The sequence below is a fragment of the Macrobrachium rosenbergii genome, chromosome 26 (genome assembly GCF_040412425.1).
Source record: "Macrobrachium rosenbergii isolate ZJJX-2024 chromosome 26, ASM4041242v1, whole genome shotgun sequence".
Lineage (NCBI taxonomy): Eukaryota > Metazoa > Arthropoda > Malacostraca > Decapoda > Palaemonidae > Macrobrachium > Macrobrachium rosenbergii.
The window spans coordinates 11,981,669-12,009,141 of NC_089766.1; the positions used below are offsets into that span (position 1 = coordinate 11,981,669).

The 27,473-nt window shown below is 36.2% G+C and overlaps 1 protein-coding gene across 3 annotated transcripts; it reads right to left on the bottom strand.

Moving 5' to 3' along the window:
• LOC136853036 (uncharacterized) lies at positions 1 to 27,473 on the bottom strand. 3 transcript variants are annotated; one of them, XM_067128232.1, is made up of 5 exons: positions 27,372 to 27,473; positions 18,155 to 18,450; positions 12,112 to 12,250; positions 5,708 to 5,879; positions 1 to 2,759 (listed from the first exon to the last, which is right to left on the bottom strand). In XM_067128232.1, the coding sequence occupies exons 2-5, from the start codon at positions 18,226 to 18,228 to the stop codon at positions 2,101 to 2,103; spliced, it is 1,044 nt and encodes a 347-aa protein (XP_066984333.1). In that variant the 5' UTR covers positions 18,229 to 18,450; positions 27,372 to 27,473; the 3' UTR covers positions 1 to 2,100. The 3 variants fall into 3 exon arrangements, with proteins under 3 accessions (XP_066984333.1, XP_066984332.1, XP_066984334.1); XM_067128231.1 differs by lacking the exon at positions 27,372 to 27,473 and adding an exon at positions 22,821 to 23,179; XM_067128233.1 differs by lacking the exon at positions 27,372 to 27,473 and adding an exon at positions 22,333 to 22,356.

The following is a 27,473-nucleotide window of genomic DNA, read 5'->3' on the forward strand; positions in this document are numbered from 1 at the left end:
ACTTCCTTAGCAATTTATTGACCAATCTGAATAAAAATTTTCATTTCATGTTAGATGTATCTTCATTGCCAATAAAGAAAATTTGACAAAGTTAAACTAGACAGAAAGTTCTAAAAAAGGAACAAAAAGATATAGGAATGACACAAACCTGTAGACAGAATACAGAACATACTGTATACTGATAACAATATTCCACTTCTGTCAATAAGTGGTGTCAACAGCAAGTAGAATTTTCTAAGTTTTTAGCAAAGGTTTCAACACTGCTCTTCTCAAAAGAAAGAGCAATTCTGACATTTTAAATAAAACAAGACAATGCCATAAAAGTGTGAAGGTCACTTGCAGTTTCTACAATATACAGTATATATGTCAAAGTAATAACATGAAAGTAACCTACTAATATTTACCCAACAACCTTGTAAAAACCAAAAATACTACGACTGATTAAAAGATACATCACTATGAATCCACTAAGAAAAAACAAGTTACAGTACAATACCTTTATCTTTAAAAATTCTCTGATCTTTTCGAAACTGATTTAGATGGTCATAGCATTCCAAGAAAAGTTTTACTTTCTCCAATTTGTACAAAAAAATCCAACGATCAGAGATTGGGTATGAAAATCTTCCGATTTTTCTACCCAAGGAGAAGGGCCTAAAAGGATGATGTATATAATGAAAGATCTTATTTGAGCAAGTCTGCACATCCTTCACTAGAAAATCCAGCAAAAGACTTCAGGAAAGAAAAATAGGAAGTCCATAGTCACCTTAAACACTGTAGAGGAACATCGCCACTGTGGACGAACCAGAAATAGCAATTCTGGCTACAATGCACTTCAGCCTTAAATGAATTAACAATTCATACATGCAGCACATAAATGAAGTCATTATGACAAGAAAATAAATACTTGTATCAACATATAAGATCATAGTGAATAAATGAATTTCTATGTGATACAAATTAAGAAATCAAAACTGCATGAAACACTAACATTTAAGAAAGGGAACAGTTGCATCACAAGTATACCCAGAAGACAAAAAAGGTAACCAATTTTACTCCACAACCACTCTCGTTTTAACCTAAAGGCTAAAACCAATTAATGCTAAATTTATATCAAAATGGCAGAAAAACATTTCTCATAAGACTGTGAACTATGGAAAAAACTAAACCAAAGCAGGATAGCCACAACATCAAAATTACTTTACCAAAAGAATTAAAATCAAATTATATTAATGATAAACATTCTATTTGAAGTGGCGTCATTCTACAATATGATTTTTTCTTGGAAGTGGAAAAGATCTTGACCAAACAGGACAAAGGAAATGGTATAAAAACCCCAGAGGCTACATACAAAAATACTAACAGCTACTAATAAAATTGGCATAGTAGGGAAGCAGGATTTGCAAGTTTAACTACTGCATTACTTTTCCGACATACAAAAACATTAGATAAGGACTACAGCTGATGTCAAAAAATTCCAAAAATAAAATTATGCTGTCAAGGTTGTTCAAACCAACATTAAGTCTACGGGATAGATAATTGTTTTAAGAATTCCCAAAGCAGTGTCACAACTTTTCCATTCATACTTGAAATTTTCTATGAAAGGTTTGGCATCTGAAAACAGATATAGTTCTAGGCTACATAACCATTTTATTTACTTATAAAAATTGAAAATGTACAATCCATGCACTTTCAACAAATAAGTCACTAGGTTAAAAAAATATAATTTGAATAGCATTTAGTGTAAACATAATTAAAATTAGCCACGTAAAATGGTTGTCACATACATTGTCACTTGGCCTTAAGTGATTCACTGCATTCAGCAGGAATTAAAACTGTAAATGTACATAATTATGTATCTATATTGCAAGTGTTAATACTTGAGAAATATCAGCAAAAAGACAGTAACAGTATTTGAGATTGAAGGTTCAATGTTTACTTAAAATTGATCAACTTACCAAGAGATTGACCTTTGTAAGTGGGAAGTTTGTTACCTCTGTGATTTTAAACAAAGAAATATATATGCCATGTCTAGAAAATAATAGCCAAGAGGATCTGAAAACCTACCAGACTTCTCAGGTACCTATACAGTAGCAATGCACATTACATAGAGGTTGGAGCCCAAAAATTCATTTCTCGCAAAGTTGATGGCTTAGGTCTCCGTTTCTTACCTAGTTTTTGTCCTGGCTCCAAAGCTGCAGCAACTTTGTTGCTGTTTTCTAACTGTTGGGTCATCTGTGCACTTGTGGCTGAAAGACCAACACTTCCACCACCACCAGACATGTATGTCGAGGAATCCGAGTTCTGTTGGGATCCCTGGAAAGGCTTAGTGCAAAAGTAGCCATGGTTAGCCCCTTGATCCATTACTACGTTATATATCTTCCGTTTGACAACTGGAGATGTCTGTGGGGTTGTCAAGGGTGTTGAAATAGGGGTTGAAAATGGAGGCGTCATAAAAGGTGGTTCAGCTACTGGTGAAACCTGCAAGTTCTGAACCTTCTCCACTAGACTGACTTCTACCTTCTCTTTCTTAGAAGCAAAGTGATCCTGAACTTGATTTTCCTTTTTGATGATTTCTTCGGCAAATGTGCTGCTCTTTTCAACCTTTTGACTGTTGTTACCCTCACTCTCAGTAGCTTTCAATTCTTCTATCACTGATGGAATGGTTTGACTTCCAATAATATCCTCGTCAAGTTTCAGGGATGGGGTCTCTTTGACAGCAGGATCTTCAGTCTCGTCCTTGGAACCTCCCAGTTTGAAATCTGAGAAGAAAAATAAAATTATTTCCTAAGTATCAACCAAACTGATGAATAAACTGTCTTAAGGAATATTACTTTCATTCTGCTAAGGGTGCATTCTAATGAAAAAATTGCACATGAACAAAATCTGAACAATTTTTTCCAGCTGAGAGAGAGAGAGAGAGAGAGAGAGAGAGAGAGAGAGAGAGAGAGAGAGAGAGAGAGAGAGAGAGAGAGAGAGAGAGAGAGAGAGAGAGATTTTTGTCTACACTGTAATCCTAAACCACTACTGTATTATTAAATGCTACTTATCATTCAACAAAGCCATTCAGCCGAAAGTTTCTAAAACTCTCACGACTATCCAAAAGGTTTATCGTTGTTAATTAAAATTACACCTACTTCACCAGATTGCATCCAATGGGGTAACACTTATGGTGTGCATTATGCAGCACACTGCAGAGATTACTAATGGTTCTTTGCTGGCTGCAAAACCCTATTTTCAGCACCCTCCCAACCCCAAGATACTTTCAGCATTTCACTTTTTTCCAATTTTATATAAAACTTAAACATTAGAAATGACTTACATAATTTGGAAAGTTTAATTCATAACATGCACTCACAAGAAGGAAAAGAATCCTTAAAATTCACTTCAATTATTGTTACTGGTGGTAACAGTCACTCCTGAAGGAACATTAAAAAATGCAAAGAAAAGCATTATCCACTCTATAACTGATTATTTAAAATCTAATCTTAAAAGTTTGTTGAACTTAAAATTTCATTTTGGTTATATCTGTTATCAATTAAAACTTTGGAAGCATTTGATTTGGATCTAACATATTTTTCCACTATGACCAAAAATCACGTTAACTTCGATTACACTTTGCACTTGACATTTTTATCACTATACTAAACAAAACAGCAAAATCTTTTACCAAGTTATTTTCTTGACAACCTCTTCATTCAGAAATTTTCTTCTATTGTAAAATACATCAACCCAGCTCAAAATGCGTCTGCTTTCCAGTACACCATAACAGACTTTCCACTGTGACCTGTTCTTTTAAACTGAGGGCCCTCCCTTCTCAAACTACCAACTCACTCATTTCCTTCCCCTCATAAAGTTCATTTCCTTCCTCTCATAAATGGACTTATCAGTTTTGAGAGAAAAAAACTTCATGCCCCAGGTAAGGTAATACGGAGTATTAAGTGTCTAGCTGAATGATCTGCATCGTAAAAACTACCCTAAAAAACTACTACCAGCTCCACAGAAATGGTTTTTCATATTATACCACTAATTTGATCTATCATCCAATTAATTTAACAAAGACCGCAAACAAAATTTAACGACCATATAATTATTTAAGTTTTGGTACAAACATAAAAAGGTTTCCATAATTTTTTAAATGGGCTGCAACATTATCAATTCAATAGTTGTCACACTAACTGCAAAGGAAAGCAAGCCAAGCAAATATTACCTACTCAAAGGCAATAAAAAAAAAAAAAGTACCCGTAGCTTTCATAAGAGGAATTGCTGAATTACCAAAATAGAAGTCACATTTTCTTTAATAAAAAATTTCTCTCCCTTCCCTTCATCCTTGAACTGCCTGCCCCCATGCCCCCTCCCCCCAACCCACTATACAGAAAGTGAAGAATAACCTTCTATGTTGCAATGTCAAAAGAGTAAATCCACTCCTTATACAATTAAGGCTACATAAAACAAAAATCTAATCAGAAAATAAGTGTATTTCAGCCAACAATACTCCCCTGGATACTGTGATTCCCAAAACACTTTCAGAAAAAAAAACATACTGCCATCTGCTATTAAAAAAAAAACCAATAACAGATGATTGGTCCTATGTTGCAGCTCAGCAAGTCATGTTACTGTAATGACCTTCCTATTCTGATATGGCCAGAAGCACTACCCCAAGATCTTTGCTGCCAATCTACTGCAACCAACAATCCCACAAAGAATTCTAGCAATGAGCAACCCTATACACTTTCATTCAAAACAACATTTAACTGCTGAACTCATTTTTTATATTCTTTGTGACTAAAGTAATTGATGCTGGTATGTAACTTAAAAAAATCTGATAAGACATTTTGAGAGAGAGAGAGAGAGAGAGAGAGAGAGAGAGAGAGAGAGAGAGAGAGAGAGAGAGAGAGAGAGAGAGAGAGAGTGTGTGTGTGTGTGTGTGTGTGTGTGTGTGTGTGTGTGTGTGTGTGTGTGTGTGTGTGTGTGTGTGTCACAGCAAAAAAGCATAAAATGCAGTTTGGATCTGCTCCAAATCTCATGGATAAGATAAAACAATATTAAGCCTAGCCCACTGGTATTCACTCAGTTTTTACACCTAGTTCTCTAAGCTTAGATAAATTAACACAGTCCTCCAACTGATTTACTATGCATTATTCACCCATACCACAATCATCATCATCTAATAACAATCTGCACAATATTCTGATACACCACACCCTTGTTTAAGAGAGATGACACCTTTAGAAACTATAACCATTACATTCACCAGCTCTACCAGTGCACAAGAAGAATGACTATATAAAGGAATTACCATATTTCAACTTTTATCCTCCATAATCAATATGTCTGAACACTGATGAATTTTAGCACTTCTACAGAGTGGAAACCCTACACTTATGAATGCAACAAAACATTTTCTTCATAGAAGCTGCCTAGTATCCACAGCATCCAATCCTCATATATTCACAACTGCAAGAAGGCTCTTCAATTTTTTCTTAATTTGTCAAAAGGCATTATCATTAAAGAACAATAAATCCTCAAATTTTCAAAATACTAATTCACGAGGTGAACATATACATCTTTCTAAACTGAAAGAGGACAATATCAAACAATCTTATTTCAGATATACAGTGCAGAGTTTCTGTTAAGGAATATTAAAGTTCCAAGTTATAAAATAAAAACATCCAAAGCAAAATGTACATGAAAGTAATTATGTGCTTACTTTTCCAATCTAAAACAAAGAGAGGCTTCGTTCTCTGAACAGAAGCAGTGTCTGGAGTGTTTTCTGCGGTGTTGGCAGGAGACAGACCAGTGGGTGATATGGTGAGTGTTGGGGATTCTATCTCCACTCCAGAGAGACCCACTTCCGAAATCACAGGGTCCCCATCTTTGACCTACAACACAAAAGATATCAAAATTCTCAATAAGGATCACAAATGGGTTTTTTTGCCACTGTACCTACCTAAACTAACAAAGAGTACTCTTCAAGATATCAAAACTGAAGGGCATACCAGAGTTCTGTAAATACCCTCCAGCTCAGTCCAACCACGAAATGACATTTTCCCTCAGTGCACAAGGGGAAAATGTACAAAAATACAAAAAAGTAAGAATAAGAGACCTTTAAATTAAGCTCAAAGCAGTAGCCAGCCTGACAAAACTATAAATGCAATAACCATAAATAAGATCACCAATTACTGACAATGACTTACAGCATAAGCATCACACAGTATTTATAAGAGATTATTGACACTTTTCTTTTTAAAGTTAAAAATCATTCTTCAACACACTTGTAAAATTTACAAATAAACTTCACTGTACTGATTAAAGAGGAAATAAAGAATTTCCTCTTATCTCACTTATAAGCCATGTATATTTCTGTATACTCTATTCCTTAATATTAAACTTCGAGTCTATTACTACTTTAGAAGAACTAAAGATAAACTCATCAGCTGATCAATTACTGATGTGCTGTACGATAAAAGGTATCAGACCTATTTTTCTGCAAATATTTAAATCTGTACAAAATACTGAAGGGCATTTCAAAGAAATGTGAGTAACAGTAGGGTCTGTGGGGTTTCCATGTACACTCGCAATGTAATTATTCAAAATTATTTTCAACTTTCTCCTCTTGCAAAGACTTTCAGACAAATCTACCACTTTTTACAGATTCTTCATTATTCCCATCAACCCTCCACACTACCTCTCTATTAATCAATTCAACCATGCCACATACTATCAAAATTTCTCCCAACTCTCTAAAATTTGCAACAAATAAGGTTTTAAAATCTATTATCTGGGAAAGCACCTTCCCTATCAAATGAAAGATGCTTATCACAACCTATCATTAACTCTTGCCTTTCAACAAATCATGACTTTGCTAAGCAATTTATATATAAAGAACTTCACTGATGTAATGGTCAATCTGATTAATTTATTGTCATATACATTTAATATATAAACATTCACTATATACATATTTCAGTAACAACCACCAACTCAAAATGAAACCATTATATACTGAGTTTAACCAGAAAGACTGAAAAATGTAAAATATCTCCAAATTCAAACCAGTCACACCCATCCCAGTACTGTTCTTACAATTCATAAACTAATGACAATTTGAATAAAAGCATCTCAAAACATATTTATTCCTCTTTGTTACATGAACAAGAGAATTCGACCTTTCCTGCTCCAATACACACACCATAATGCAATCAAATACATAATAAAGAGGCTTCCTACAATTACACAAGAAAACTTCACATACTTACCAGGCAAATTCATCCCATACATGTACTGTACTTTCGATCACGAAAAATTGACAAATTAATATTTTACTTCATATATGTAAAGTTCAGTATAAAATTACTAAAAATACAAAAATAGTGGCAATCACACCTTTCAACAAGTCATCACCTATTATTACAACTATAATCCACAAAACCATATGTTAAGAATCACTGTACACACATGAAACTACCCTTTGGAATACAAAAATTTTTCACAGCGAAACGTGGCAGCAAATAAAAGTAAAAATTAGAAATTCAAAAAATGTTGCATTAAAGGACTGTACTATCAAGTGTTGCATTACCTCGTTTCAACAAATGATGAAAATCCACCTTTATATTTTTTTACCTTTAAGAACACTTTTAAGGGTATGATGGTACCAGCTACCACCTTTAGAACTTGTATCCTGTTCACCATGCTAAGCAACAAAATTTAACTAGCTAAATTCATAAATTAATCAAATCCACCACCTACAGGTGCTATTCATGCTAAGTTGTGTGCAAAATTTATAATGGGAAAACTTAAAAGTTAACCACTAAATGTAAAAAAATACTTTTCTCCAAGTTGCTAAACTATGAGTACATTCTCATGCTGGAAAATTTAAGATAATCAAAACCTTAGATTACAAATAATACTTCATTCTGCCCATGCATAATTTCATGAGAGAGCAATAGTGAGAAATTTTAAAAAGTAGTACATTGTGTCACCAACTTATGGGGACAGCGACTTATGGCAGATTCGATCTTACAGCGCCTTTTTAAGCACCATTAATGGCGCTTTACAGTACAGTAGCTGGATGCTGCATCAAGTTAAGGCACCGTTGACGGCGCTAACGGCAAAAACAGGCATCAAGCTAATGGCACTTAAGGTGCTGTAACAATGCAGCATCAAGTTACGGTGCCAAACAAAGTTACGGCGCCGTAAGCGCCAATAGTGGCAAAAACCAACTTACGGTGCAGCGCTGGAATGGATCCCCCGCTGTAAGTCGGTGACACGCTGTAATTGCACCTGCAAACTTACCACCAATCCATCCCAAGACTAAGATCACACTAAGAAAAAACTCTAAAAAAAGTTATGGTATAAATGTTAACAACAGAATTCTCTTCAAGACAAGAGACTGAAAGCATACTAACTTTAAAACATTATCAAGGGCACAAAAATATAAAACTGGAAATTACACAGGGAACACTTACTAACTGCTAAGCTAAAAATTTGCTATGAATACATAAATCGGGGCCAGTTCAGGGGACTAATCCATAGTTTAAAAATTATTTGACAGGTTTAAAAGTTTTTATATTTCCAAACCTACGCAAAATTCTGAAGAGCACACTTAAAAATGAAAGTAAGGATACCTTTGTCAAGAAAGTACTGAAACCATTAAAGGTGTAACATAAGTCAAGACGTGCTTGTTAGAATTGTTAAAAATTCCACATTATAATATTTCATGAACTTGAAATTTCAAAACTAGCAGACAAATCTGCTATTTCTACTTTTTCTAGAGTTGATGTAAAGTATCTAAACACTCACAGTCAGCATGGCATAGCTTTTCTTAAAACCCCAATTCTACAACTTTCCCAATACATGGACAAAGGAATGGAGAGAGTATCTACCAATAACCACTCTACTGAAAACTGAAATTTCTAAAAGGCTTTCTGTCCTGATATTCAAAATTACATGCACAACAAAGAATAGTTATTACTGTAGCTGAAGTAATACCATTATTCTTTAAAGGGATACTACACTCACACTCACTTCTGCTTGAAGAAAGAAGAAGAAAAGAGGTTTTAGAGGAGGAGGAGGAGTTTTATGACTATGTACTCTCAGATGCAATTTATGTCAAAATAGCCTTTGCTATTCTACATCAATATCTGCAACTTCCAAAAATCTTTCCTGACAGGTTAATTTAAAACACTATTGTATGCTTACATGAAACATGAATATCTCATTTCGGTTAAAATTAAATATAAGAACATTAAAAATTATATCAGGTTTTCTAAATTTCATTTAGCCAAACATTCCTCCAGCAATCCCATTCTTTAACATGTTCCACAAAATTACAAATTACAACTTGCTAAAAGCTTTCCTAATGAAAGAGCTTCTCAACAGAACTAAGTGCCAGTAATGGATAATACATACAAACCCTTAAGTTTCTACAACTCTACTATTGTATTTCTCATTGATAGCAGTACACCTTGACCTGGATTATTCATTGTATATGAAAACCACGAACTCCATGTTCTAATAGAAATGGCAAGCCTTCAGCACACAACAGCACACTTTTTTCCTGAACTCTCAATACTCTTACTCAGTGGTCTCAATTATTCGTAAAGGTTTATTTTTTAACATTTATATCTTGTATAAACTTAAAATGGAAAACCTGTGTTCTGACCAAACAAACATAAGAGCACACCACTAGGAGCTGGCAAAATAATGGAATAACACTGCACTACTTTCCACACAAGCTACTACATACCCTAACACAATGATATGCTGCACAACTGAATATTGCATTTACATTTAAAGGTACAAAGCAAAGCATTAACCCATTTACTTCCACCAAGCCAGTTACAGTCAACATTTTTATTCTTTTAACATAACAGGTAAATGAAAACTACTACCACATTCTAAAAGTCATTCAATGTTTGAATTCAACAAATGACTAAATGACTTGTAAAATTTTAAAAAATTAAATAATGAGGGTAATGCAATTTGGTTAGTTAAAAAACTAAAATATTCTATATGAAGACTAATTACTGTACAATATATACAACATATTACATAACCACTGCCATTAACTTCAAATTCAGTTCCAAATCTTTAGCACAAAATGAACTGAACTACAAGATGAACTAAGCCTACAGAAATCACACAATCATTTCTAGGAACTTTCTAAACCAAAGGAAAAAATTTGTGGGAAAACAAATAACTCATAGTAGGACAGCTACTATTGCATTTTGACTGGCAGACTAAAAATTTAAGCAAGACAAAACCCGCAATTCCCATAGAGTGTAAACCATTAAAACAAGGAACAAGTCCAGTCCTACAGAAGCTGAATACCCACCACCATCATCCTACCCGTAAAATTTTTATGCTCCAACCTTGAGTCAACATGGGTCATTAAACTGGGCAAAAAACTAAAGTTTAACACAATATAGAACTTGTAAAGCAGTCCCTAAGGAATTGATAAGCAATTACTAGTTTATTATTACTGTACTATTATTAGGTAGGTTTCATAGACCCCAATGAGAAACTAAATATCAAGGTTTTCAAACAAATAGTTTACTTCCCATAGAATCCTTTGGAAATGGGAGTCATAAGACCAACTTTCCCTTCTTCCAAAAACAAAAATTTATGAAAACAAGGAACAGGAAGAAAATAAAACTTCCTTGACTCATTACTTGGTAATCTGGCTTAGGAAACTTTAAAGATGGCTGTTGCATGTGGATATGAACCTGACAGCCTTTGATTAAAGGCATTTCTTTGAAAGAGATGCCTGGGTAGCATTCAAACATTCAAATGGATGGACTCCAAATTTTTTATGCAATGTGATCATAATGAAGTAATAAGAAATCATAAAAATTCTATTGGAAGATTTACCAGCTTAAGTCCATGCATGAAATGATGTCAATTCAGGCCAATCCCTTACCCTAAGACTAAACAGGCCATCACTTTCTGGCTGCTGAGTTTGGGAAACCATCTGAATTTAGTTTAGTCTCCTTTGATAAATGACTAACCATCAAAGATTTTATGTCCTTCCTGGTGGAGAGAGCTAGGAGGAATGCTAGGATTTCTATGGCCTACCTTGACAACTTAGTCTTAACGGAGTACCTCAAAACCAGCTTTCCTTTCCAGCAAGAGTCAATTTAAAGTTCACCCTGCTAACCTAAGGCTATTGAAATAAAGTGACATTCACAAAGCTCACAGCGGAAAATAAACAATTAACCTTTACTGTATTACTAAAAACAGATGGAAATGAATACCTGTACTATCAGAATAACAAAAGGAAGAAAAAAAAATTAAAGATTTAACAGTAACATTATACAGGAGGAAGGGAAGGCCTGAAAACCAACTCGAGTTCATTCTCTTCTCCCAGCCTACCTCCCACCACAGGCCAAACTTACAAACACTTCCAGCAAGCTGCAGTTATCAATTTAACATCCTATCATTTAAACACAGAAGCATATTAGCAAGGTGGGAAATTGGGGATATACCTTGTATATGGGACAACCCTCACCTTTCTGGGATTACAGGTGCTTTACTTTCCATACATTCTTAGTATGCCTTGGTGACACTGAAACAAGAAACCTAGTATGGCAATGGCTACCATATCTGTAGGACACCTTCATTTTGGCTGTACTGAACATGTTAAAAGAGTTAACAAAAGTATGCCTACACTAGCTATGTCCTTTAGGGTTAGTTGTCCTTACCCTGAAAACTTCCAATGATGTTAAACTTTTTTAAATGTTTTTGTCAAAAGATAGACCACTGTCATAAAACCAGCCTGCCTAACTTTCACCTTACATAAGCGGCAAAGCAACACGCAAATGAACCACATAGGACTACTATATACAGAATCAGTAAAGGGTTCATACATCTGCATTATGCTATGTCTGACTATTATTAGTGTTACAGTACTATTCAAACAGTTATGGTACATACCAACCCCACACCAACAGAGGACAATACCCTATTCAAAAATGGGTTCAAGCCTTCAGTCTGTACAGCAAACATATTCAAAAGGATGCAGAACTATCTATGATAATGCAGGATGCTGAAAGACCCTGGGTAGTGTAGGGCTTTACAAAAGTGAAAAAAAAAAATGTGCACACATGCACACACCTCAATTGTCATGGCCAGTTCCTGGTTGATACGATCATATGTAGATGCTCTGGGCTTAGAGCGTTGTCCATAGCGCAGATGGAAGAAGCCCCCGTCCTCATTGGAAGGGGGCGATACAATGAAGTCATCAACCTCGTACCTGCCATGAGCCAAATGACAGGAGAGTAAGTTGTACTTCATGGCCATACACTACCTATAGGCTAATGCATGAGCAGTGCCAGGTAAACTTTTACAAGAAGTTCCTAAAATTACAAACTAATCACTAACATATTACAAATATCTGACACTCAATATACATAGCTGAAACTTACAATTGTATGATAAAACCATGAGAGAGAGAGAGAGAGAGAGAGAGAGAGAGAGAGAGAGAGAGAGAGAGAGAGAGAGAGAGAGAGAGAGAGAGAGAGAGAGAGAGAGAGAGAGAGAGATTTTTCTTGCAAGCAGTTTAGAATGTGAAGATGAGAAGACAGATTTGGAGGAAAAACACAGGGAGGGGAGGGAGTGTTATGTATTAACTAAAAATTCCCAAATTTTGATGTTTCAAAACATACAAGCTTATATTTTATATCTGCTTTACCCAACATGCAAAGCAAAAACAGACCTCACAGAATAAGACAACCAGCTAGGAAATGGCTATAGCAGTGAGAATTGCACTGAGGAAAGCAGGATTCCTGCAAGCTGTTCCTCTTCTCAAAAAACTTTACCAAATCATCTACAAATGAAACTGAGCTTTCAGTTTCAATAGACTGTAATGCATGAGCAAAGTGGTCACAGGGGAATCACTTTCTACTAGTCAAAAGAAAAGTGAACTCCTAAAGATAAGGTATTTACTTGCAAAGTTCATAGTAGTAATTTACCCTCAACCACAACTGGTAGTCCTCAATAAAATTTGCAAGGTCTTTTCCACCAACACAGAAGATAAAGCATTTAAAACATGAAGGCTTGCATTCGTTTCAGGACAGTTTTAGTTAATAAAGTACTTCCTATCTTTAAATTCACAAATTTTAAAATTGTAAATTTGGACATCGAAAATACCTTGAGACTTATTCTCATTCTATACTTCTGAATAACCACATACAGTACTGAGGTTTGGTTTACAAATACAACAAATTGAAATTAATTTGTATTTTTCATTGCCAACAAACCTGCCATCTTAAAATTATCTGTGATATTCACCAACTGTACCAAGTTGATAGAAAATATGATGCTTACAAACATTCACCAACACATTGTACCCAGCTAAAGGCTGTTTCAGCTGTTCAAAAGTAAGTGAATTCATTAATAAAAACCCAAACATACATTAATATAAAATATGCATTTTGTGATCAAATAGTTTACAACAGCTACAAAATTGCCCCAACCATAACTTTACCTGTATGATTTTCAGATGTCAAAGTTGGCCTTCTTTACAACAGAAAATTCTTCATGGATTAATAAAAGACTAATTATTTATTCATTTGACCTTAACAAGAATATACATTCTAAAATTGATTCTAAGGAAGCACTGAAGTGTCACACTTAGATTATCCAGCTGATTAAAACTATTCCCTGTACAGTATAACAATTACCAGTACTTTCCTACTTACATACCACCTTATCAACCATTAGTATAAATTGCTCAAATCAATATCAAACGTTTACATGAATTAGACTGATCACAATTTCCATACTGGTTAACGATGTCGAAAGAATTAGCTCACAAAAACAACTTACAATTTCAAGACTGCAAAACTCCAGTGTCTGGATAAAAACTATGGTCTCCACACAACACTGTTTACTATACCCTGAAGGTTAAACAATTATAAAATATATCAGGCCTTCTGGCAAGTAACAAAACCTGGTCAAAAACAGACCACATGGTATAGCCAGCTCTTGAATACTTTACTCAAGCTATCCCACAGCTAACAGCAACTCCATATAATTCAACAGTAACCCCATATTATTTCTATCTTGAAATATGCTATTTTACACTTTTCAGTCAATTAAGAAATTTATTGTACCGGATCGCCTAAACACATCACATCAAAAAAGCCTTAAAAATTCATGTTAGCTGAAAAAAAAAAAAGTTGATCAGAAACATTTCACCTCTCCTCTTGCAAACAGTACCCTCTGCAAACTTGCCATTTATTGTGGTAATCATTTCTAAAAATAAGCCTAACCTCAACAGCATACTATCAACAGGTTGCAGTATATTTTCACACCATACATACAACAATTTGTATCTCCTTGCATAAAGAAAAGATTCTAAAGTCTTGAACAGGACAACTTACAAATATATTCCAACAACTGACTCTACAGCATAGGCCTTCTGACCCAAATAACATCTACAATAGAGGTCTCAATTAGTGCTTATTTCACATTTTCTATGAATGTATGCTGCCACCATCTTTCATCAAAACAGTGTTCAAGATCTCTAAACCAATGAAATCCTCTGAGAGCCACAGTAGTATAGTATGTCAAGTTTGGGGAAATCTAGAGATGCACCAGGCAAATGCAGGGAGCATAAAAAATATTCCAAAATCTAACCTGACCATTCAAACATTCCCTTATATGGCCAGCCAAAAATGTTATAATCTTTATATAAAATATTAAACCACCCCCTTAATATTAAGATACAAAGCCACACTATCAAACAGCTATATACTAGACTGAATAAGAAGTCTGTGACTAGCACACAAATATTACTGTACTTAATATAAACTCTACACCTGGTTATAACTTTAGACACATCATACTATAAGGGACTTTAATTCTATGAAAGACAAGTCTTAATATGATTTTGTTCAAAGATCCAAACAAGTCAAAACACCCACACCTATATAACTTTTTAAACAATGAATGGCTAGTTCTGAATTTATAAACTGTTCTAAATACCATACACAAAATTACTTTCATGGTGTACATAAGGAGATGATTATCCAAAACTTAAACTCCATTGATCAAGGTAATTAAATTAACCATGGGAAGAAAATCAAACAAAAAATTCTGAAACAGTACAAACTAAAGACAACAACAAGTTTTTATTCAAATCAGATCAATTATCAGTGACCCTCTGAAAAAAACAATGAGAGAGAGAGAGAGAGAGAGAGAGAGAGAGAGAGAGAGAGAGAGAGAGAGAGAGAGAGAGAGAGAACCAGTTTCACCCTAATGGGACGAGGATTATCTCGTGGAGGCCTCCTCTCCATATTATAAGATAACAAGCATTTGGACACAGCACTGACCATTTACTTTTTTTTTAATTTCTCGTCTCATTTTCTATCCACCCCACAGTAGTCAACAGAGCCCTACAGGATTTTTAAGGAGTGAGAGCAAGCGAGTTTAAGGTTTACAATAAACAAGTTTAAGTAATTTATACATCAGCAAACCCTTAACCAAAACCTTACAAAAGCCCTTTATAATGTTGCTTAAACCTTGCATTCTACGTGAAAGCCAGTTTTATGTGCTAGCTTTACAAAAGCTGAAAAAGTAAAGTTAGTTAGCCATACACATGTTGTATTAATAGTTAACAGTATGCCAGCCCTTTTATCTGAATTATCCATTACCACTCCATAATTAATAAAATAAGGTTCCTATGGTGAAGTTGTACAAGACCCTTTAAAACTCTCTCAACAAAGATAACTTTAATTCCATATGGTTCTTTTTCCAAACACTAACATTGTTCATACATACAAAACTGCATTAAAATACGTACATCACTGGAATCTCACAGGGTTAAAAATGAGAAAGTGAACCACATCCGCAACAGAATTTCTCTAGTGCTAAAGAACAAACATACTAGTATATACAACTCTCTCATTCACCACATTGACCATCCGTTGCCTATGCTTCAAATGGTTTTCTGACAAGGTGTTAATGTAGTTTTATTTTTAAGATCACTTAGTGTCCTAATTCATACATACTACTGCATGGATACTAAAAAAAAAAAAAAATCATCTACTCTATACCTATCTGAATTAAATGTACAAAAAAATCTCTGGCTTGAACTAAGGAATGATAAAATTTTACTGGTCCCAAGAAGTATACTTCATGGCAAAATTTACTTGGTACAACAGTACATGTTTTGAAACTACAAATCAAACTCTCAGTAGCCTGAATTTTTGTATGAACGGTAATACAGTACCTAAACTCTAAATACCATAAGCTGTTTTTTGGCTGCCTTAGTTTTTGTTGTTGATTACAAAATAAAACAGCTTTGGTATTTTGATTAAAAAAAGATTTTTCTTGGTATTTTTTGTGATTTGTAGCAACAACACCTAACCACTCTAACGACATTAAGGCTTACACAAAACTTTTGGGAGTTTTGAGAGCATCACAAAAAAAAAGGGGGGCAGATAACCATTAATCATAATCTGTTCAAAAAAAATTAAAAAAGCACACAGACTCAAAAGAAGTTACTAAGAATCAAGATACTGTATTAACATGCTTCTCCAGACTATTGATCACATGTTTAGGTCACATTGTTACCCTTCATTTCCAAGTCATGGGTCTGTGGAATCAATAACGTACTTCCTGACAACAAACGGTCTTTTTACATTACATTACCATAACTAGCTCAGGAGATTTTGGCTGGTATTCACCGAAACCTTCCTGCCAACAGATCCTAAAGCAAGCTTTATAATAAGACAGTAAACTATCCATCCTTATAAAAAACAACCTTCCAAATGGGAACTGGAATTTGATTCTATTTTGGAGAGTGAAAATGACCTTCCAGCCACTGCGGAAGTTTCTATCTGCCAGCGCATGACAATCGAGTCAATGCACCCTGGAAACCGCGTACACCTCAGTCCTGTTACCAGTTCACCAAGTTCCCTATACTTCAGAGCTAAGGAATTTTGTTCCTTGTAATTCTTGATACCCTTTCAGATGATGACATAGGATCAAAGGCACTTTCCTACTGACAAAGAGTTTACTGCTTCATCAATATGATAAACAGTAGAAGTTTGCTTTTGTCCTACAGAGAGAAATAGTTCTCTCCTCCCCTCAAATGTGGTCACTAAAGGAGGAATGAAATGACATTCTTGTACCTAGGACATGCATGCGATGGGGTCTAAACTAAGAACAGCAATACTTTCCCAAGTCACTTATCTAATTTTGGTTTTGAATGCACACTACATCTGTAACTTTCCACATACTTTCATGCAACCTGGGACAAAAAAAAAAAATCCTTGAAAATATGAAAAAACTATAATTACCACTTCTTTTTTGAAGGGCAGAGGCTTGAAAAATGGAATTAAGGAAATTAGCCATTTTGAAATTTTTTATAGGAAGGTTATAAAAAAAAAAAAAAAAAAAAAAAAAAAAAGCAACCACTGACTGATGGGAACCTATACAGTGCTTACAGCAGATTTTTTTCGCAGCAATTTTTGGGGAAGCTTATTTTTCCCTTTCTCTTCCATTCATAAGGGGACTATATTTTTTTTGTCTAACTTTAACTTAATGCCTCATGCTTTTCCACATTTCCATTACAACAACCTTTAGTTATAGAAGACTCACACACACCTCTACTTGTACAGCAGAAGATTGTGATTGTGAATCCATAGCATTCAGTATCTTTCATCAGATGCTAATACTATCTTTCACCAGACATTAACAATCAGCCACTTTCAATAAAAACAAAACATAGCATTACACAAAAGTATGGGCAAGGATTCAAAAACTTCTCTTTCAAACATTTCCTCAAACAAAATCTACTGTTAACAATAGGCCAGAATCAGACGTTTACCACACACGATAATTAGCCATGTATTTCTCCAAAGAATCAGGTTAAAATTACCGGTGGATTCATGCACAGGAAAATACGATAAGTTCTGTTATGAAAGAAGCTGGCACCAGACAAACCACAAAACCATGTATACTTGCTCAGCATGCTACAACAGTAGCTACCTATCTACCATGATCCACTTCATGATACTGACACTGATAATAAACATGCCCGTGTAGGCTAAATAGTAAATGTATGATACTATATACTGCATATTATACATAGCCTAACTACAAAAATCCTTACGTTTACTTAAAACATATGAGATCAATCACCACCTACCTCAATCCTCTATTAGGACCCCACTTTGGTATGGCACAGGCATCCTCCGATTTGATAAGTTCTTGGTCGCCCATTCTCCAAAAAAATCCCGTCCCACAATGTGTAAAAATAACAATACCCCCCCAAAAATTTTAAAAACTATTGACAAAAAATAAGACTATACAGATGTGTCAAAACAAAATTTAAATAACAAAAAATTCTAATGAACTAAGTGCCCACTTCAAACTGGTGCGATTTTGTCCGAACAATAAAGCAAGGACAAAGACGCAAGGCTGCCCATAATCATCATCATCAATCTGTGGAAGAGAAAGAATATATGTAATTTCATGGAACCTAATTACTGTATGATGTACATTACAGTCCAATGAATGGGCTACAAAACAATATTATGAAAAATTACCACTGTACACAACTTTACAGTTCAACTAAAACATGTATTTGGAGTTCTTACACAATCTTCGTATAAGGGGGCACCCCCAACAAATCCTACAAGAATAAAGTACAGTTATTACCAGGTAACTGCCACTTCAAACAAGCTTCAAACTATATGCCTCAAAACATTCAAACAGGGAATATCTTCAATTTTTGAGTTAGTTTACAAACCTCTAATTACAATCAGTTTACAAACCTCTAATTACAATCAGTAATACATTTGTGTCTACTATTTTTAATCACCCTATTTAACATCTAAGGAAATCTACAAATATAAGAGACATGCAGCAGATTAATTGAAAATTATACCAAATGAGAAATGACAAAAGTTTTGTAAGTAGATGAAACAATGATGAAAGGAAGATGAAGATGGCTCAGCCAAGTCCTTTGCAAAACCCCCTGGGAGAATAGTATGTGATAAGAGCCAACCAAGCTCCTGTGGTCACCAGGAGAGTTACAGGACCTAGTCCTACTTGGATATGAACTATGAGAAGGGATGCTGGAAATTATGACTTGTATCACGAAGCACACGAAATACATGACCATCATAGATCTAAGGTCTTTTTACGCAATGAAGTGGAGTTGGGGGAGGTGGTGACTTTTTACAATTGTATTTAAAGCTTAATATCTCTCATTAACTGTCCCTCAAACCTGCTCATCACAAGCCCAAACCATCTCAATCTTTGAATTTTTCCTTAGAACAATTTTTTTTTTTTTTTTTACAAAGAGGCCAGCAGTATGAAAAAAAGCACTGCCTGATGTAATAAGTATATTAGCGGTTTTACACAAACCATCCTCTGAACCCTCAGGTTTTTGAGGGGTACAGAACTGTACTACTATAAAGTTGCTAATAATTTCTAAACATTCACATGGCTTCATTATCAAATCAGACCTAGAGTAATCTATACACACCATTTGAAAATTTTATGATAAAGATATGGTGTTCTAAACATTCCTAATTGAAATACAATACACTGTGATTTAGAATATATATTTACATAAGAAGTGACAAAAATCAGCTGGGTAGACCTCAGAATGTACAGCCCCTATAATTTACCACAGATGAAAAATTACTAATGATCAAATGAATAGTGAAAATGCATCACAAATCCACAACACACACTGAATACTGTATTCTCCTCTCTGATCTGCCTTAGTGGGAACATGCAGTGGCAGGATGATTATACATACATTCCAGTTTTAATATGCCACTGCACTTTATGCACATGAGCGAACAAGCTAAACTGTTACTCTTTATTCATGGCAGAAACCAGGAAATGACTGCCTATCAATTGCCACTTAGTAAGTTACTCTAAGCTGTAACATTCAATCTAAAACTAGTGAAACCTAGTTTTACTGTTGCTTAATCTCAACAAATCAGAAATCCATTGCCATCAAACTCCACCAAATCTCATGAAAGGGAACCCTTGCAAGAAGCCTTATTTTAAGGGGCATGTAATATACAAGGGAGGACTCAGCATAGTAACTTAGGTTACTGCATAGGGTATTCATGATTTAAAACTTATTTTTGTTAACTCCTTCCCCTGTCCCAACTATGACACTACTTTCCCCTTCAGGGACCCAATTATCCTTAAAAATGAGGGCTTTGGCTGTGTGTTGCATTAACCAAGCAATCTCAATAAAATTCACATTTTGTTAGAATCACAATACTGTACAATAAGCCGAACATTTATAAAAAATACTATACTAGGCCAAACTAACTTTTAAATCATTAAATTGTAATTATAAGGCGAAGCTCTACATGGAGATATTAATTAATTAACTTTTTTTGGGTAGTTTACAGTTTCGTATGCTGGGCCACCTAACTCAGCCTGCCCGTGCCGAGAATCCCTCCGCCAAGGTAAGTAGTTCCACCCAAAACAGCTGACGACCAACGACCTGATATGCCCCTAATCCTACCGACCCAACCCGACATGCCCCGAGACCTACCGACCCGATTTGCCCCGAGTCCTACCTCAGTCTGGTACAAGTTGCCAACATGGCTACGTCCAAGTCCTATCCCTCCCACGCTCAATTTGCTGCCAAAAATCCTGTGAACCTCATGGATTTAGGTGTTCTTTGCAATGACGAGCGGTCATTGCTCATCTATCTGATGAAAAGTGGCCTACTTGGCAACTTCAGCGGTACTTGTGCAAAGTGTAATGAAGGCACCACCATCCAGATCCTGCCAAACCCAGGTGTTTCAGCCCAAAACGAAGAAGAATCGAGTTACCAAAAGCAGTCATTCCGGATTTCTCCGATGGCCCTTCTGGGGGGGTAAGCCTTTACCTGGCCGGGGGGGGCTTGGCCCCCCCGGCCAGGTAAAGGCACGCCACCCTAGGTCTGGTTAGGTAGGTCAGACCCCCGGCCAGGTAAGGGCACGCCGCCCTGTGTTCAGTTAGGTCGGTTTCGTCAGGTTAGGTCGCTCAGTTTTTTCAATTAAGGTCAATATTAGGCTCTGTCCAGACGCCATCTTGTTTGTATTCATCCGCCGATTTTCTAGTCGGTACCCACTGCCACCTGGTGGTGGGTCCCGGCTAGAAAATTTGCAGACGAAAACCCTTAGCATACTAAACTGTAACCGCCCAAATTTTTTTTTTAACAAGGTGTATGTGATGCAGTTCAGGTGAGACAAACTAAAACATTTTAGCAAAACAATGCTAAAATCAATGAGATATTTAAATTTTTATGTTTTACGACAGAAAAGCTCCACGGGACACCATGTTGCAGTGCCAGCCCTTCAGGGATTAATGTAAAAACAAACAAAAGATGTCAATTTCTCACATTACTTCAGTAATTTCTTGAGTTATCTCACCTGTACAGCATCACATACACCGTTTTCTATACGGTTCGGTCAAAAATATTTCATTGCTAAATATCTCAGGCTGATTACCAGGAAACCTAATAAGATGACTTATCTTTACGGGCAGAAAATATACAATAGGACTCGGTGGCCGAGTGTAGAACGATGGGAAAAAGTTCCGCAGACAAAAAAACTGACCTTCCCTAGAATGCACTGTCCTTCGCTAATCAGACCTTACCTTCCTAACCTTACCTAGGCTGACATGCCCTTACCTAGCCGAGAAGCGGCTTCGCCTACCCTGGACAACCCCCCCCAACAATTAACACTAAACATCAGAATAACGGACTACGCTTCCGTTTGGAAGTAGTGCAAAAGCCTGATCCCATCATTCTGCAAACCACCCGGACTCAGCATACTAATATCGATTACTTCAAACAGTATCCACATTTTAAACTCACTTTTGTCAGCTCCTTCCCACACCCCTCAACCATGCCACGAAGTACCCATTAAAATACCCCACTGTCACTAAAAATAGGGGTTTATTTATTGGATTAGCCTAACCAAGCAATCTTGGTAAAACTCAAAGACTACTGCCACATCCCTCTGTTTTTGGCAACTACCAAATTTGCTCGTAAAGAGCAAATTTGGTTCCTTATTAAGTACCAGACCCTTGGGGACGAACATAAAAACATAAGCATGGGACCCTCAATACCATAATGACAAACAAACGGCAAACTTAAAAATATACACAGGCAGTATACATTCTGGTTGGTGACTGGCAAACTTGAGATATAAAATTCGTCAGAATTACAAAGCCAGATCTAACTACGTTGGATTTTTCCACATAGGTTACACTGTAATTACATAAGAAACAGGACCAGTCACAACTCCAGCATATAGTAAACCTAAGGCCTAGGCTAGCCTATGCCACAACGTCTCCTACCTTCACTGGGTCACGTCTAACCCAAGACTAGCATATGCATTTACCACGAGGCCCGACTAAGCTACGAAAACCCATAGTCTCCCAACATAACAAAGGGATTGCATCACCCAAATAAACAAAAAATAAACTAAAACCGGATTTCGTCTCGTACACACGGGTGTCCTTCAGAAAACACCTGCGCTGGGACAAAGTACCGTAAGCCTCGTCGACCTACGCAAATTCCCCTTGGTTAAGGTACATAGACAAACCTCAGGTTAAGATTACGTCATATTCTATGTGCACGTGCAAGGTCGTGTGCTATAGAGTGCCCTTGCAGGGTATAAAATTCGATAAATTGTCCCGTCGTGGCCCTACGGTACGCCATAGTCTCGTCTACAAGGGAGAGTTTGCCCGCAGTTGAGCCTCCTTATTTCCCTAAATCGACATTAAGAGCCCCAAACACCATTACACAATCGTCAACTGATAACAGACCTTCACGAAATACTCACTTTAATTTTAGGAATCGATCCCGAAGAAGAGAAAAAGGTGTTCTGAACTCAGGACACCTTTTGTTGCTATGACCAAAACATCGAATGGGTCTCAAAGGAACATTTTCTATGACGGCCGTTTTCTATTAACGCGTCCGATTGTCATTTCATTGACCTTGGCATCAACTTCGAACACCTGCAGCCTCTCCCATACTTTCCCCTGTCTCACATTCCGAATTCGTTAAATGCTTAAACTAATTTAGAATAAATATATCTTAGTATTCTACTTTATATGCATCACAAAGAATGAAGAGGAATCATGTAAATTGTCAAGGCCAATATAACAAGGTCCATTCGCAACAGTTTCCTTTTCTTATACTGCATCTTCAATGTCGCAGTCAGCATGTATTACTCGACATAAACCAAAAAAAAACTTTTGCAAGGCAACCATTCTCGAGCAATGTGGCGTTGCTCTTTCGTCATGCAATAAGACAAAGGAAAAACCAGCAACTGCCCATCAGCTCCACTGTGCTGCTGGGCACGAGGAAAATAAATAGTAAAAGGATCGCTGAGAACACGCTGCTAGTTAACATGGGGATCCCCGTATAAACATCATTCAAACCCATAGGTTCCCCCCAATGTATATTACAATAATACTAAAATACTGATGACTTTTCTACAATAATGATGATGGAGCAGCTTGGGTTGTGGAAATTTTGCTGTACTAAAGGTTCACCAGCGACTCGGCAATTAAAGTATGAACGCGGCAATAATCGTTGCGTTGTTTTCTCTGCGGCCACCCCATCCCCTATAAGGAAAAGTTAACCTTGTGGTATTAATGGTGGTTAATATCTATAATAAATAATACCACTAGTTCTATGTCGACGAGAATACAATCATAATTAATGGAATTAGTTCTTCGTATGTAATATAGGATAAAAACCTACCTGTCAAAAGATGTTTGCAATATCTAACCATCCATAATAACATCATTCCGTAGTAAACCGTTTGTAAAGCTTAAGCCTTAAAGGGATGACAGAGGGCATGTGGTACGCAACAAACAAGCAAAAATAGAAGAGAGAGAGAGAAAAAAGCATGGTGTAGACACATGGATACTGAGACCTTTTAAACCACCACCTAGGTGATGCCAACTAGCAGGGCACGGTTACAAAGAAATAGACTCGTAGTCAAGCTCACAGTTTGTCTGTTAGCTTCCCTTTCATACCATTCATTTGTCTGCGTAATATAACCAAATGATGAGTAAAAAGCTTTCATTCATAACCGCTCAATTTTAGTAAAATACACCGCATTAACGAGGTAACTGTGAAATAAATCTGAGAGGTTACCAAATTTCTACAGCTAATGGACAGTTATCGAAGAATTTTTTCCACAGTTACACATTTTCTTTCGAGTGTGATGAAACACATTTTAATCTTAAATAATGCGGTTTTTTTCCCAAGCGCTCTACACATTTTTAACAATGGTAACTGTCGAGCATACATGATACACCCTTTATAAATGGCGGCGCCAGATGTTCGCCTTCTGGTTCTCGGCAAGTCTTCTGGGATGGGGTTGTTACACTCGTTCCCCTTCTCGACTACAATAGCGCCTGCGAAAGTCGTCTTACTATCAGGTCCGCAATTCACTGATTAGGTCAATATAATAACAGCAAGAAACGCCACCCAGCAAATTTACTCGAGAAAAAAAATAACCCTATATACCCCTTTCTTAGAAGTTTTGATTGATAGAGTACAACAAATTTAAGTTTTCTGTCCCAGAAAACCTACCAACAACTTATCTGATATTCATCATTTCTTTTCTGGCTATTCTTACAATTTAAAATGACATATACTTTCCTCTATGTATCTGTATATGTAGCCGAGTACAGAGAAGATGAGTTTACCAAAGCAAAAGATTGCTACTAATCTGTATTATCCTAAATATATTTTTCTCTTGGAAAACTGCATAAATAAAGCCAAGAAAATCTTTAATAACGGCCAGTCAGAGAAAAAGCAGTCAATCAACAACACAGTTTGCCTATCTTTTCATGAACTTATTTGGATGCTATCCCACTGGTGAGAAAACTGGATTTGAGGATAATCTTTTAATACAACTGCAACATTACTTACAAACCAATAATATAATATGCATTATCTCGTGTTCTGAATGTAATTTATCTTGTTTGGGCATCTGACAAGGAACAAAACAACATAAAAATGCTGTCTCAAAAGGGTACACAAATAATGCTCTAGCCATCCACTGGCTTAAATATGGTCACCGTATTAACTGGGCAAAGGTCGACACAATAACCCTAGTTAATGACTACCCAAAGAAATCTGGAAACAACGTTAATCCTCTGTACAACGGGGCAGGATTCAATTATCAGCCTTAGTCTGTTTGTCATCGAGCCTCTATCGTCCTCTTAAATCAGACTTGTCTGAGGTCATCAAGAAACTGACCTTATAGGAAGCCATGCCTTGTATAAATACGGTGTATCTGTCCTTGTTATTTCCTGTTAAGGCTCGTCTAAGAGCAAGAGCCCGTGCTGGCATAATCATAAGACAACTTTTTATTTCACTGAGAGTCTGACGTCACCAAAAAGCACTTTTAGCTCGTTTCTTTTTTCTTTTCGTTGTTATACACATAACCCACGGTCACCACGTGTTACCTCTCGCGATTCAGAGAGAGAGAGAGAGATTCTGTTTATGAAAAATGCTTTTCTAAAGAACCCTAACAATTGTCTGAGGTCTTAACACTGACAAAAAATGTCCTTTTTAAAACTGTAATGTCCTATATGAAAGGAAGAGCATATTCAAACTCGTAGGTTATAAGCTGTCTGCATGGTCACAGACCCTCGCCTCAGATTTACGCATTATAAGACAGTATCAGACCCATTGATGCGTAAAGAAGAAAAATTATATATATTTTTTTCACTTTTTATTAATATTATTAACCCTGTCACACGAGCCCGACTCTGTTACTTTCTAGCATTTTTTTTATTGGCCATCATATAAACAATATCAGTGGCAAGTTGAAGTCGGGCATGTTCGAACCGTGTGACCCCATCTTTAACATCACGCTTGACCACAATCTTACAACCAATGGTGGTTCCTCGTTCAAAATTATACTGAAAGATGGTTAAAGTATGGCAGAAATCAGATTCTTGTGATTCAGCTTCCTAAAAGATTTTGTTTTCCTCTTCTTTACCACAAGTTGTGGAACCATCTCCCCCGGACAATGTACAGTTCTGTTGATGGTTGTTTCAGATTGTGCCATGAACCACTGCCTTGCGGGCTTGTCCTAAAACTCCTCGGCGCAAATGTTTACGTAGTTGATTAGTTCATCCTTTCATCTAACTGAAATTACTCTCTCTTTTATCAGACGTGGACATTATTTTATTTATTTTTCATTATTTTATGCAAGTCTACTCGACGAGTTGAGATTTTTTCCGACGTGCGATCATTGTTGGATAACGGACACTCGCACCTGATTTACTAATTTATTTTCCTGTTTTCCACGCGCCACGTTACTTGTAACATATTGACTTATAATAAATATTAACAATCTTTCCAGCAGACTTCAATTTACCTGTACTTTCTCCCTCCTATGGCTACAGACTTTTCCTAGTCCGAACGCCAATTAAAATTGACGCTGAGACTAAAGGACTAAGAAAAGGCTATACAGACTCAAAAAACAGTCTTTTCTTCTTTATAATCATGAGATACAATTGTATATTTGAAAACGAATTATTATTTCACATTAGGAACAGACCAAAGGACACGAATTATAACCACACTTTCTTTAATACAAAAACGTTAAAAAATATAAAGCTGTTTGGTTTGGCTTCACGCCAAGTCGAGTGACGTTTCTTCAACACCATGGGCCTAGGGATGGTCCCTTACGAGTGGGTCCAGGTAATGGGATTAAGGATTAACCTACAAAACTGGAATTTGGCGGTGGAAACCAGTAGAGGAAGAGAAAAATTAATGGCAAGCAAGCAATTTCACAAACTTAAATGCATATAGGGCACATTTTTTTTTATCTCACGTAACATGCATATATTACATCTGTGAGACCCGTAGACATTTACATCAAGGACAGGAGAATGACCCTGAAAACAGCAAATTTTTTATCCCAACCATCAATTGTTATACGTTACCGTGAACACTGATTATGCAATAAAGATACAATTTCCTAAAACAAAATTACAGCGATTTCAAATTCCGATTAACCAACTAGCGTCGCAAGACATTAAAAAAAGTCTTCACATTACGGAGAATAACTTTCTTCAAAGTTGTTCTCACTTGGCTTATCATCCGTTTTAATTCGTTTGGCTCCGACTTCGACAGATATGGGGATTATGGTCTATTTGAATGTAGCCTATTTCAATACGGTAGTAGAAAAACTGTTGCTAAAGCCTTTACCATAACGCCTTACATTCCAAGGTCCCATATACATAAAATATATATATTTTTAATGTATGTTGTTTTATCTGTACAAAATACAATCTAAGCCTACAAATCAGCTAGTTTCACTTCTGTAAACGCTACTCAGAAATTCGTATCGTCTTACCTTCTGCTCGTAAGAGAAACAGCTGGGTTGTATGTGACAAATAGCAGAGCCTTCTGAGAACTTGCGACGACACACCCCTGGTAACAGACTTCTGATTGGCTG